This window comes from Pieris rapae, chromosome 17, assembly GCF_905147795.1.
Source record: "Pieris rapae chromosome 17, ilPieRapa1.1, whole genome shotgun sequence".
NCBI classification, from domain to species: Eukaryota; Metazoa; Arthropoda; class Insecta; order Lepidoptera; family Pieridae; genus Pieris; species Pieris rapae.
The window spans coordinates 8,194,634-8,209,078 of NC_059525.1; the positions used below are offsets into that span (position 1 = coordinate 8,194,634).

The 14,445-nt window shown below is 35.0% G+C and overlaps 4 protein-coding genes across 6 annotated transcripts; 2 read left to right on the plus strand and 2 right to left on the minus strand.

Moving 5' to 3' along the window:
* Positions 1-254: 254 nt before the first annotated feature.
* On the minus strand, positions 255-2,617 carry LOC110992507 (uncharacterized protein C1orf194 homolog). The gene is made up of 3 exons (XM_022258350.2): positions 1,873-2,617; positions 1,303-1,471; positions 255-489 (listed from the first exon to the last, which is right to left on the minus strand). The coding sequence occupies exons 1-3, from the start codon at positions 2,064-2,066 to the stop codon at positions 349-351; spliced, it is 504 nt and encodes a 167-aa protein (XP_022114042.1). The 5' UTR covers positions 2,067-2,617; the 3' UTR covers positions 255-348.
* Positions 2,618-2,797: 180 nt separating this feature from the next.
* LOC110992498 (serine/arginine-rich splicing factor 2) lies at positions 2,798-5,202 on the plus strand. 3 transcript variants are annotated; one of them, XR_002600163.2, is made up of 5 exons: positions 2,801-3,141; positions 3,231-3,371; positions 3,608-3,783; positions 4,084-4,150; positions 4,615-5,202. XR_002600163.2 is itself a non-coding variant. In XM_022258338.2 (4 exons), exons 1-3 carry the CDS (start codon positions 2,960-2,962, stop codon positions 3,774-3,776), a joined length of 468 nt encoding a protein of 155 aa, XP_022114030.1. In that variant the 5' UTR covers positions 2,798-2,959; the 3' UTR covers positions 3,777-3,783; positions 4,084-5,202. The 3 variants fall into 3 exon arrangements, 2 of the variants coding, with proteins under 2 accessions (XP_022114030.1, XP_022114029.1); XM_022258338.2 differs by having other exon boundaries at positions 2,798-3,141; positions 3,632-3,783; positions 4,084-5,202; XM_022258337.2 differs by having other exon boundaries at positions 4,084-5,202.
* A 1,097-nt stretch (positions 5,203-6,299) lies between these two features.
* Positions 6,300-8,047, plus strand: LOC110992504 (U3 small nucleolar RNA-interacting protein 2). The gene has a single exon (XM_022258348.2). The coding sequence runs from the start codon at positions 6,418-6,420 to the stop codon at positions 7,771-7,773; it is 1,356 nt and encodes a 451-aa protein (XP_022114040.1). The 5' UTR covers positions 6,300-6,417; the 3' UTR covers positions 7,774-8,047.
* Positions 7,616-8,493, minus strand: LOC110992506 (INO80 complex subunit C). Its single transcript, XM_022258349.2, has 2 exons — positions 8,154-8,493; positions 7,616-8,047 (listed from the first exon to the last, which is right to left on the minus strand). Exons 1-2 carry the CDS (start codon positions 8,299-8,301, stop codon positions 7,848-7,850), a joined length of 348 nt encoding a protein of 115 aa, XP_022114041.1. The 5' UTR covers positions 8,302-8,493; the 3' UTR covers positions 7,616-7,847.
* Positions 8,494-14,445: the final 5,952 nt, after the last annotated feature.

The following is a 14,445-nucleotide window of genomic DNA, read 5'->3' on the forward strand; positions in this document are numbered from 1 at the left end:
AAGTGTAACGTTGATGGTAGTAATGGGAAATCTCAAAAACATCTGCGAATTATTCCACTTTTTGATATAATTAAATTGGATAGGTACACGCTAATAATAATGTAAACATAAATTATTACCTACTTTATAATAAAATATTCCACATATTTCATGTTTTTTCATTACCTATTTTATTTTTATTCAAGTATGAATTCAAACAAACATTGAAATAATATCAATTTTATTACAGTTAAAAGTTTTTCAAGTTACCGACAATATTTAAAAACCAATAAACAACATACATCTTACGTCTCACATTGTCTTTTGTCCTCAGTGTATCGTTAAGAAAATTGTTCAATAAACCACATATTAATAGAAGAATATAGCACCACCAGCCGCCTGTCTGCTGTAACCAGGATTAGTTTGAGACGAATGTACTCCAGAATTCATAAGCTTCACGCTGAATGGTGATCGTTTTTCTTTTATACCACCACGTTTCATTGGATGACCCTTTTAACATATAATTAGTTAGCTATCTCTAGTCTATTGATAGATTTATACGATATGTATGATCTAAATTCTAATGAGATGACTCTATGCATTCCGGAACAAAATCCTCCCTGGATATAAAATTGATATTTTTTCCGGAATACGGTATTTAGGAAGTGTTTCACTTTAGGAGATGTTTGGTTGTAGATAAATAAAACTCCCTAATAACTTGCCGAGAAGAGGTTGAAGATGTAACTGAGTATATAAGCGTGTATATTGAATCTTGAGTATGGAATGAATAATATTTTACAAAAATAGATACATTTGTATAAAAAACTTAGACTATCCTTAAGAGTAGTAATGACATGTTAACTTAAAACGTTCAGCCAATACGCGCAGGGTGTGGTCGAAAGGGATCTTTCGCTACCTGACTCGTGTTTCAACAAAAGCGAGGCGCGGCAAAAATTTGACCCTTTTCTGCGCGCAGCGGCTGAAGCGTTCGGATGTGCTCTCTTGAGATCATTCGATATGCCTACAGCCTATGCGACAACACTGACAAAACTGTTCTTTTCAGAACAAACTTGTATCTTACGCAAACGTACAACTGTTCTTTTCAGAACAATTTATTCGCGTATCAAACGACATAACGTAAACGTATAAACTGTTCTTTTCAGAACAATTTATTCACGTATCAAACGACATAACGTAAACAGCTAATTTGGTCACCTACAGGTAACTACAGTAACAAAACATACAGTGACAATGCCAGAACGTTTACAATTTGTAAATACATAATACATTTATTGTTGTATGATTTTATTTATATAAACTAACCAATGGTATCACAACCGGTGGAAGTTTGTCATAGGTATTCCTAAGTCGACGCCATGTATCGCACCCGATAGTCTCTGGTTGTAAATACAAGTCTTCTTTGTCCGCGAATCTTTCGGTCGAATGGTTATAAACTGCAGCTAATACTATATCCAAACTGTCTTCTGGTAAACTATTAATAAACGTTATAGTCAAATACACATTGCTATATAATAAGATAATTTTAATTTTTAAACACGACACCTTAGACAGAGTTTTAGTATAAATGACAATACATTTCAGATACGATCCTTTTTTTAACATTAACGGGCTGATCAATTTAAAAAGAGCTTTGTTAAGCGCCTCTCTGGTACCTAATCCGCATTGTTAAGCAAAAAATTACTTGGAATAAAATTAGAAGCGTAATGTTTTTCTTATTATTTTTTGGAAAATTTGTTTACCATTATTGTCATGTAATTTAGAATTTTAGATTGGAACTTATACTATTGAACGTGTATTATATATGATGTGGCGGACTGTAATAAATAAATAAAGATAATAATAAAGTCATATAAAAACTGTTTAAACACTTACAAAAAAGGCTGAAAGAAGCTTAATTTTCTAACACTGGCTAAAGTATGGTGCGAATAAAGCCTTGACCCTGTAGGTACTCCGTGTTTTTCTTTCGTTGATAAAACAATGTCTTTCGATAATTCACCTTCTTTACGTAAATCAGGAAGAAGTTTTTTATTTCTTACTTGCTTGACACCTTTAGTTTTGTCCGACATGTTAACTTATTAAATTTTTAAGTAGCAGAAAAATACTTTAAAGAAATTTACAAAGAAACCCCACACGATTTAGAATAAAATACACTTGGTGATTAGTGAATACTAAATAAATATCGTTCCATGTTTTTCACCGACTCAAAATTTCGTTACCAAGACAACCGTCTTATGAAATTTTACTGCTTAACAGACGACAAGCACAATTAAATATATTATGTAATAATTATTTGCAGCCAGGATAAACTATACAATATGAGTTAGAATTAAGTTATTGTGACGATTGATGTACCGGCAGCGGGCGCGACTGTTTTGTCCATTTGTCGGTCGGAACTCTGCAACTCAAAACGCGAATCTATGATGAAGATGTCTTTATAATGATACTACTTTGCGAGGAAGTAGTAGGAAAGACTGGTCATAGAAGAACAGCTATTTCCTTCACAAGTAATGAGCATAAACAACATAGCTACATTTTATTTCTGAATAGATTTTATGTTGCAGATGTGAAAAAGCACTTTTGATGATTCAAAATTGTTTCTTCTTCTTGATCCAGTAAAGTTTAGTTCAGTTAAAATCCAAAATTTTTACTGCCAGTTAACAGGCATTGACAGTCTAAGTAATTACCGAAATACATATTATACTATGTTTTTAGATCCCAACAACCTCCACCGCACTTTTGTTTTCGGAAATTGGCAACACTAGCAAGCTATTAACCTATGCTTCTTGTCTGTGCCAACTGCCCGGTGCCTCTGTGGTTATTTTGTGATTTGGCATCTACACGAGTAGACGCTATTTTTTGGAATTGTATTACGTCGCCATTTTGAAAGTGTTAGTTTGGTCCAGCACATTAATTGAAATATTTTTGTTGCCCTTGATTAAAGTATATAAATTGTACAAAAATGAGTTATGGAAGGCCGCCACCCCGTATTGACGGGATGGTTTCCCTAAAAGTGGATAATTTAACCTACCGAACAACACCTGACGACTTGCGCCGCGTTTTCGAAAGATGTGGAGATGTTGGCGATATTTACATTCCTAGGGACAGATATACAAGAGAAAGCAGAGGATTTGCTTTCGTTAGGTAAATCTTCATTCTATTCTTGTTTCAAACATTTCCATGACGTAACGTGATATTTTTCTAGGTTATGTGATGATTGCTTTTTATTTCAGATTCTTTGATAGACGCGATGCTGAAGAGGCTTTGGACTCGCTCGACGGGCGCATGTTAGACGGGAGGGAACTGCGTGTCCAGATGGCTCGCTATGGAAGACCGTCATCACCCTACAGAAGCCGCTACGACCGTCGCCGCAGGTATGTATCTTTCTTACCCTTCTTTCTCTATAAACAAAAATACTTAGTAAATAATTTTACCAAAACATTCCGTATATACCGATTTATTTATAATTGTTTAATTGTTTTTTTTAAGAATTTATTTGACTTGGAGGAACTTGCTCACTTTTACAGGGAAAATTGTTTGTTACCTGAGAAGTAACGTGGAAACATACATTTTTTAACCATATGTTATTTTGCTGATGGTGTATTTTTAGCAAATCCCGTGGTGGTCGCTCCAGGTCTAGATCCCGTTCTCGGCGTCGTTCATACTCACGCAGTCGGTCTCGTTCCCGTGCCTCCAGATCAAGGTCTCGCTCAGACTCTAAGAGCTCCAGGGGGCGTTCTCGCAGCCGCTCCAGGTCACGCTCAAGATCCAGGCATTGAAGTTATGGTAAGCATCAATATCAGTAGTCATTTGATTAGGAACTTAATTAGTTGATCTATATAAACAACATTCTTTATTTAGGCTTAGTCTGACTAAATACTATAGATCAAAAATTAAAAAAGATTCTACATGAACTATACATATGTATATTTACAAAAATGGGCTTTAATTATATTGATATATTGATCAAGAATACTGACATTATTATTGCCTATAATTGATTATATAATTTAATTTATAAAAAAGCCAAATGTTTAAATATAGTTAAACTTAATACTGTCATGTAATGATTTATAATATCTTTAGGTTGAGTGTCGATCATGAGCTGAGCTGATATTCTGCACTTGTCCCATCTTAAGCAGTCTCGGCTAAGGTACTATCATTCTTCAATTATAATAAGCACTCAGACATAACTATGACGAACATAGTGGCAAACATGTAACAAAATCTTTTAGTTTTTAAGTTATCTTTTCATATTGTACTTTGAGGTTTTTAAAATAATCTCAACTAAAGCTGTAGTTGTACCTTATAAGTTATTACTTCGGATGTTGTAGAAATCAAATTCAATTCTTTATTATTATGTATACTTACTAACAGTTTATTACGAACTTTAGAAGCTTTATTTCAGGAGAACAAAATTTTGAGCATCTTATTGTAAATTGGATGATAAAAAAGCAACAATATTTGGTAACTACTCAAAAACATGTTTTTACAAATTGTGTATTAATAAAATGAACAAAAAAGGTCAAATAGTAATTATTTGATTCCTTGATTAGCTTAATGTTCTCTTACCGTTAAGTAAAAGTAATGAATTAATTTTGATGTTGGTATGCTCAGGGCGTGGCGAGCGCGTGGAGCGAGGCAGTGCAGGGGGGTGGGTTTGCTGATTGCTGACAACTGCTGAATTGCTGTTGCAGTACATAAGTTATGAGTAATATTTTATAATTATTGACAAACCGAGACACGCATCGGCTCTTAGGGGAGCCATCCTCATTTCATTTTCAAATAATTCACAAAATGCATTGTGTTAATACCAGTTGAATATTAGCACAATCATTAATGCCAGTTAAATTTCATTAGTTCTGTCAAATAACATAAGCAGAGACTAACATTTTGATTTGTTCGGCAGGCCGGTGGTGCCGCTGGCCTGTTTGCTGATGCAGTTTGCTGTGCTGTTTCCTGTTGTTTGCAGATCGCGTCTAGGTTTTTCGGTATAACGGGACCCCCTCCCTGCTATTTTAAGTACTTTCAAAGGTCACACTATTTTAAGGAAAAGGTGCAATACGGTAAAACATTCATCTGTCAAATTGATCACCTTTTCTTTAAATTATGTTCAAGAAAGAAGTTGCAACAGTTGCGGACACAATTAATGTACCTAGGTTTATTTGAAGCTCTTTTTTCTTTTAATAAAGTATTATTAGTAAAGAATATTTTTAATACCTACAATTTAATATTTCCATAAACCATCACCCGCATCCTCAATTATTCGCTTGAAATCGTCAATGGACGTTTTTTACGTGTAACGTGTCAACGTTGTGTTTTTTTTTAGCTTAAATTTTAAAACGAGCACAATATATTAAGTTTATTTAGATACAAAACTAAATTTAACAGAATCGTTTATTTCCATAGATGGCTAAATGTTTACAATACAAAAGAGAGTACCTGTTAAAGTTGCTACTATAAAGCACCTAAGTTACAAGAGAACAATACTTTATTGCGGAATCAGAGGTATTGGTAGAATAGTGTGGAGGAAATAAAGAAATGGACTCTTCAACTGGCGGAAAGAATTGACGTGGATATAAAGTGTAGAAGAAAAATGCCTAATTGGATGGAGTTTGGTACAGATAGCTATTCTGAAAGCCCCCCCTGGGCTGCAAATTATTTTTGAAGTACGGCTCACACTGACATCTTACTTATTTACTGTAAATCGTAACATTGCGTGCTATAGGTGCACATATATAAAAATCAGACAAATCTTCCAGATATGTTGAAGTCCCACATTGCGTTGTATGTACGAGCGAGAAAATATCCGCAAATCTGCGTTGGATCAAAGAATTGCCACCCTACTGTAGTTTAAGATAATATCAAATTAATGGAACGGTTGCTCTAGCACCTAATCCCAGGGTCTCTGGGATCCAACACGTCCCGAAATTTTCCTCAAAAGTAACTTGATGAATTTTAACAATCCTAGTAATAGTTGTTTGGTAATTTATTAAACATGATGAATCGTCACAGATTAGGTTAGTACTGCTGGGGCTTGCCGCTTGAAAGTTGAAACACATCTAAATGAAAGTTAAATAAGCTTATGTTTTGTCCCGTCAGTCGTAATCGTTTCCATTCACACTAAACCACATTATTTTAAGTGATTTTGTCTCTAGCCCCTGATTGAAACTTCGAACAAGGTTGAAGGTAGTAACTAGTACCTTAGCCGACAGTGCATTCTACATAATGTTTAATCTATGGTTAATAAATGACAGCTTAGTACTTGTTAGTTGACATTTAACAAAATGAAACTTCAATTAAACGTGGTATCATACTATCATATATACCGTACCGTCAACCGTGTATATCATACATGAAAGTGTAAACTGGTGTATTTGGTATTAAAGTTTATAACTTTATTAAAAAAATCTATTGACAATGTCTTCAAAATTTTTTCTTAAAGGCAAATCTAGGCAAGTACACAAGAGAAAAAGCGAAATTATTAATAAAAAGAAGGCCAAAAAACCAAATGTACCTAACCTCGAAAATGGTCATGAATCCTCCGACAGTGATTTAGAAATTAAACAATTCTCAGACGCTGAACAATCTGAAAGTGATCACGAAACTGCAGAACAAAAAAAGCTTAGATTAGCAAAAAAATATCTTCAAGAAATAGAAAAAGAAGAAGCTAAACGAGCTGAACTGCAAGATGTAGACGATGCAATAGAGAAAAGATTACAAAGAGACTATTTAGAACAAAAAGGTAAATTACGAATTGAAATAGCTAGTAAGTATATTGCTCCGTCAAAGAATGATGTTCGGTTCATTCGCGCCAAGGAACATCGCCTAACATTAACATCTATAACTGTAAGCACTGATGGTCAATATGCTTTTACTGGCTGTAAAAGTGGTACTTTTATTAAATGGGGCATAAAAGAGAAGAAAAAACTTGGGATAGTTAGTTTTAAAACACATTCACAATTTATAAAAGGAGGAATCACTTCAGTAGCTCTTACCACTGATGTAAAATATTTAGCAACATCAGATGATTCTAATGATATTCAAATCTGGGATCCCCATTCACTAAAACACGTTCATACATTTAAAGGACATAAAGGAACAGTTATTGGTCTAGTATTTAGAAAGAACACACATGATTTATACTCAGCATCAAAAGACAGGTCAGTCAAAATTTGGTCATTGAGTGAAATGGCATATGTTGAGACCTTGTTTGGTCACCAGTCTCCTGTTACTGCAATCGATGCACTTACAAGAGAAAGAGCAATTACAGCAGGAGGAAGAGACACAACTGTAAGAATATGGAAAATTGTTGAAGAATCACAGCTAATATTTAATGGACCACAAGGAAGTTTAGATGATGTCAAGTTACTAGATGAAGAACATTTTGTATCAGGTAGTGATAATGGGACCATTTGCTTATGGAGTGTATTAAAAAAGAAACCACTTTACTCAATTACAGAAGCACATGGATCAGAAAATGGAGTCCCTAGATGGATAACTAGTCTTACAACATTATTAAACTCAGACGTTTTTGCATCAGGATCATATGACAGTCATATACGGTTATGGAAAATATGTGATGCTTATAAAAAGATTGAACCTATTTTTAATGTAGAAATAAATGGTTTTGTGAACAGTATGAACTTTACTAGTGATGGTAAACAGTTATATGCAGCAGTAGGTCAGGAACATAAATCAGGAAGATGGTTTAAAGAAAACAATGCTAAAAATGGTTTATTTGTTATAAGTTTTAATTTTAAATTAGATAAATAAAAAAAATTATAAAAAATATCCCTAACTATTATTTAGTGTGCATTACCATTTTAATACATTTATGCTTATGTATTTTATCCAACAATTGTTGTGGCTCCTCTTAATTGTAAATATCCTGCTGTAATGTCCATTGGAAGGTTTCTAACAGTTGCAAACTCTTCAGCATTACTATAGTAAAGTTTTGAGTGACGATCCATGTAAGGTGCTGGTAATCCAGATATATCAGAGTATTTTTTAGTTGGTTTAAAAGTTGGAGGGGCATTTATTGAATAATCTGGAACAGATTAAAGTCAAATTACAGATATATTTATGGACAGTAAACATATGCAGCATATAAGGAACAACAAAAATATAGGTATTTCACGACGATCGAAACTTACAAAGAACCGCATCCTCCGGCCATGGTAAAGCCCTGTCTGCAGCTAAAATTTGCTTTAATGATCTCCACATACGCTTTTTACATCCAGTTTTAACAATGAATTTATTTTCGGTTTTGAAGCAATATGCTCTCTCTGATTCACTAGTCATTTTATATGTAGAGTTGTACAAATCAGATGAGCTTGGAGGTAATATATATTAGCTCAATTTTTTTAATAAAACAATAGGAATAGGAAGATATTAACTGAATGATCTACGTTCGAATGTTATCTTGATATTATTAGAATAACCAATTTAATCTTCTTAATTGCTTACAAATTCTTATTTTGTATTTGAAACTTTTTTTTTTTTTTTTTTTTATATTATGGCCCGCACGGTTTGTGCATTGTGGCCCAGGGTCAAAACAGGGAAACGGGTAAAAAAATAAACGTAACGGATGGAACGGAATTAAGGAAAGGAAAATCTATAAAATAAAAGATCAATTCTTATAGAGATAGATATAAAAGGAGTGTAAGAAAAGATATTTACATATATACACATTCATAGGATCTAAATTTTTATATCATTACTTAAGATAAAAGCTGCTAAAAGTTTATATATATGTGGGTCCATTGTTGAAAGTAAACAGGATATGGATGAAGGGAAAGGAATTTGAAGGGAAATGAGACCGTCGATAAGAGCCGACCGTTCGCGCCGAGAACAAACAAAAATGATGTGATTCAAATCAGCTTCAGCATATCCACATTCGCACGTAGGGTTGTCAATAATATTAAACTTAGCAAGGTGAGCTGGGGTGCAGACGTGTCCCAGACGCATACGAGACAGTATTGTTGTAACTCTTTTACCGAATCTCAGTCTCCAAAACCAGGGCTTAATGGGTATAGAAGGTTGAATAGCACGATAATGGCGACCTTTTGAACGATCTTGATTCCAGGATTCAGTCCAGGAATTCCGGAGATAAATCCCAGAAAGAGCCATCAAGTCATGCGCATAGTTTCCAAAAATATCCACATCTCCACTATCCACTGCCTCATTGGCAATACGGTCGGCTTTTTCGTTTCCAGATATTCCACAGTGACCAGGAATCCATGCAAACGATACGGAATAGTTTTCTTTCAAACATTTCAATAGTAAGTTTCTAATTTCGGAAATGACAGGGAATTGATAATGTGATCCAAATGGGAACCGGGCTAGGGCATTTAAAGAACTAAGTGAATCTGTAAAAATTACAGTTTTTTGAAGTTTCAGTAGAAGGATGTATTCTAAAGCTTTGAATAGGCCAATACATTCGCCAGTGAACACGGAGGATTCAGGAGGGAGTTTAGTTTTTTGGACAATATTGTAGTTAGAATGTATTACACCTACACCTACACATCCATCACTGGAATGTTTAGATGCATCTGTAAATATTCGATGCCATTGTGGCCACTTAGTGTCAACAATATAATTAAATGTTAACTTTTGGTTTTTCTCAATTTTAACAAGACCTATGTTAGTATGTATAACGGGACAGATTATAAGGGAATTATAACTATATTTAAACAAAGGATTGGAAGTCGCTTGGTGAGTAGGAGCCTTAAGAGAAGTAAATCTTGTGAAACTTTTAACCAAACATGGTGTGCGTTTGTTTTTCCAAAATTGAGAAGTGTGGATTAAAGATGTCAAGGATGTTAGTTTAGATGTAAGGATATGGTTACTAAATTGCATACAGCGGAATAGGAATTTATCAGATAGAAATTGTCGGCGTAAGTTTAATGGTGGCTCTACACATTCGGTTCTCATACAGTTGATTGGGGTTGACTTCATAGCTCCTAAGACTATTCTCATTGCTTTTGCTTGAATACTATCCAATTTTTTGAAAGCAGAAACATTTCCTGGTTCCAACAGGAAAGTACCGTAATCCATTACACTTCGTATTATGGCGTTGTAAATCAGTTTTAAGGAGTGTGAATGCGCTCCCCACCAAATGCCCGATAAACATCTAAGAATATTTAAATTTCGTTCACATCTCGCTGTTACATACTCACAGTGGGATACACCGGTGAGCTTAGAATCTAGAACTACCCCCAAGAATTTGATATTATTAGTCGAGGGAATCAAAACATTATCAAACTTTACCTGGACCGGGGGAGGCTTACGCATTCTGGAAAACAACACAACCCTGCTCTTGGATACAGATATGTCTAGACCATTCGAAGTCAGCCATGAGTTTAAAAATGAAAGGGAAGATGTTAGAGTTTGACAATTATTTTCAATTGATTTGCCCGATTTGTATATAAGAAGATCGTCTGCATATTGTAGTACGTTTGTTGATGCCTGCAATGATGTTTCTAAATCATACGTATAGATGTTATAGAGCAAAGGACTGAGTACAGAACCCTGTGGTAATCCTTTCCATACGGTCCGAGATAGTTTGACATCTTCAATAAATAAATTTATGTATCTTTCACTGAGCATATCTATAACAAAGTTTGTTAGAATTGGTGGTACGTTTAAGCATAGCAGTTTTTCCCTGAGAACCGATATAAGAACATTGTCATAAGCTGAGCTTATATCTAAGAAAGTAGCTACTACTGACTCATTGTTTGAAAATGCTAATCTTAAGTCTGTAGTGAATATTGCTAAGCTATCCATTGTGCTTCTACTTTTTCTAAAACCGAATTGGGTCGTTGCTAATAGATTTTTATTCTCTAAAAACCATTCTAAACGGATTTTTACTAGGTGTTCTGCTATTTTCATTAAAACAGAAGAAAGGACAATGGGTCTGTAAGAAGAAGGATCATCGGTTGGCTTATTCTCTTTTAAAATAGGTATAATTGATTGAGTGATCCAAGACTTGGGAATGCACCCAGAAATCATAATAGAATTTATAATATTTAAGTACAGCATCAGCATTCGGTCCGAAAGATTTTTCAAAAAAGAATATGGAATCCCATCTTCTCCTGGAGTAGAGTCTTTTACCTTATTAAGCACACCTTTAAGTTCGATCAAAGAAAACGGAGCGTTTATTCCACTTAGGTCATCAAAAATGTAAGCAGGAATAGTTAATGGAGGAAATCTCTGTTCCGGTACAGAAGGGGGAGCAAGATGATCCATAAACTGATCAGCTAGAGTTATCGGTAATTTAGAAGAAGGGGAATTATTATATGCAGATCTAAATCTACGAATATTACGCCAGACCTCTGACGGGCTGACATCTGGACTAATGGATGCACAAAATGATTGCCAACCATCGTATTTCTTTTTCTTAAACAATTTTTTAGTTCTACGGGCAGATTCTAAATATAACTCGAAATTTTCTTCTGACATATCCTCGCAGTATTTTTTTTCGGCCTGTTTTCTTTCTTTTATTGCAGCTGTGCATTCATGATCCCACCAGGGAGGTGAAGGAATTTGCGATCGGACCTTAGTTTTAGTGCAAAAAGATTCATCGGCAGCTTCAATCAAAACCTGAGAAAGAATTTCTGCGGAGATCTGGCTACCTTCTTGAGAATAAGTATTAGTTTTCTGCTCTACTATTTGGTTGAATAATTTCCAATCTGCGTTGTTTAATCTGTATTTAAAACGAGGAGAGCGATTGGTTTTGATAGGTTTGTATGAAGGAAAAGTAATTACAAGTGGAAAGTGGTCACTACCATACGAAGATGCTAGAGGGTGCCAGTCCAAAGTTGAAGCTAAATCAGGTGAACATAAAGAAAGATCAGGCGCACTTGCACCTTCGCTTGGACCAGTAACACGAGTTGGCAGCCCAGTGTTTAAAATACATATACCATGAGAATCTATAATATCTAATAATTGATCTCCATAATAGTTGGAAGAAGTGCTTCCCCAAGATTGATGTTGGCAATTAAAATCACCTAGGACTAAGAAAGGCCTTGGGAGGATGGAGAACAGTTGATTAAGATGAGAAAAAATATTTACATTAGGACGAGAAAAATAAATAGATACTATACAAATTTTATTTACAATAGCAGCAATGACTGACAAGTCATCACCGAATGAGGGAACTGGAAATAAGGAATAGGGGAGATTATTTTTAATGACTATGGCAACACCGCCATAGCCGTCAGGTCTGTCCTGTCGGAGAATAACATAACCTGGAATTCGAAATGTCAATTTCGGGCGAAGCCATGTTTCCGACAGAGTTGAGACAAAAGGTTCAAATTTATTATGCAAATAGATTAAATCGTTTTTATTGCAGATTGCGCTTCTGCAATTCCACTGGATTATTTGTTCGCGTTCTGGACGCATAAGTGGATTTTAATTGAGTTAAGGAAGCAAGTGTTGGGCGGCGTTGTTCGGTTACATTGTTGTCAGAGTTAGAAATGGATTTTATTTCAGTCAAAAGTTGGATAACATCAGAGATTGAGAACATTGTTTCATTATTGTTGACGTTACTGTTTATTAAAGCGACCCCGTTAGGAGAAGCTGGAGCATCATAGTCCTTTATTAAACTGAAGTGTTCTGTTTTGTTATACCCCAGTCGTTTTAGTTTGGGGGTTGTTGGTTTAACAAATATGTTTTTCTTATAAGATCTACTATACGACGGAATCGAGGAAGAGGAAGGCGATACAGATGGCACAGGAGAATTAGGAGAATTATGCATGTTTGAAAACTTTACTATTTCAGCAAAAGATTTTGAGACAGGATCATACACTTTGTTTGCTTCTGCGTAAGATACACATTTCTGAGCCATATATAATTTAATTTTAGTCTGTCGTTCATATTCTGGACATTTCCTATTTGTAGCAAAGTGTAGACCTGAACACAGACAGCAAGATGCTGCATCATCTTGTATGTTGCATGTGTCCCCAGTATGGCCTTGGCCACACTTGTAACATCGGGGTCGAGAGTTACAATTGGACTTAGTATGACCAAATCGGCAACAAGAATAACACTGAATAGTGGGGTATGAATAAAGTTCCACCGGTAGGGCATTGTAGCATACAAACACATGTTTTGGTAGAGCTTGGCCATCAAAAGTTATAACAACAGTCTGTGATGGCTTCCACTCAGGTGGGGAGCTGTTACGCACTTTATAATTTAGGCGTCTAATTTTTATTATTCCTCCGCTGCCTACAGGTAAAGAGATATTGTCTAATATATCTTCAGGAGACCATTCTGCGGGAACACCCCGCACAAGCCCCATTCGAGTCACATTAAATGAAGGAATAAAAGCTTTAAAATTATTAATTGTCAGGCAAGGATTATTAACAAATTCATTTGCAAATTTGTGGTCTGAAAATGATAGGGAAATTCGGTTTCTGCCTATCCTTTTAATGCTACCATTAATAATGTTTTTAAATGAATTTTTCTTTAGGAAATACCCAAATTGGACTGGGTGCAAGGAGGCGATGCCAGTATCTGAAGAAACTTTTTGCACATGAACTACAAATGGCCCTATGTCATAGGCCTCATAAAACGATCGGCCTGTAGGGTTTTTTGGAGACTGAGAACTATCTGATGGGGGGTGTTGTTGGGTATTAACAGTTACACTTGTATTATGTGCTGGGTAACCTTTTTGCTGAAAACTATCTATATCGTTAGCGTTCTTAATCTCAGTACATAATGAGGGAAATTCAATATCCGGTATTTGGCACGAACAATCAGTCTCTTTTTGCTTGTTACGACGCGTCGGGTCAAATCTTTTTTTCCTCTTATTACAATGTTTGCAAATTTTACCTAATCTCATTCTTTTACGGTCACTCCGTTGATCCACATCTGTGTCTACACTGGACTCGTCCAGTTTAGAAAATCTATTTTCTACTATAATATTACACGCAACCTCAGGGGGCGAGCCCCCGATATCCGGGGGCTCGTTCATTTTTTCGCCTGATTCCAGGCCTTGAGGAAAAAGTATAAAAACTTACCAAATGCTGAAGAATATATACACAAATTAAAGAAATAAACAATTAAGTTAAACTACTACATACAATATATACAAATTGATCTTTTATATCAATTAAATTAAATTTATAAATTTTACTAAAAAACAAAACTCCCGCCACGACCAACGTTTCCCGCCTTTTCTTCTATTTGAAACTTTATTGTTATATCTAAAGATTAAATTAAAGTATATGGCAAGGGTTACAGAGTACCTAACCTTAATCGGAAATCAATATTTCTCTGTGAGTAAATAACATATATACAATGTGACAGTTTCTTATAAAACCAGCAATACTTATATTTAAATATCACACTTGATTAATTTCCTTTCAACATAATATATTCAAAATAATACAATTTATCGGAAGCGTGTTTCTGGTTTAATCCGGAATGCCAGTGGCTCAGTGC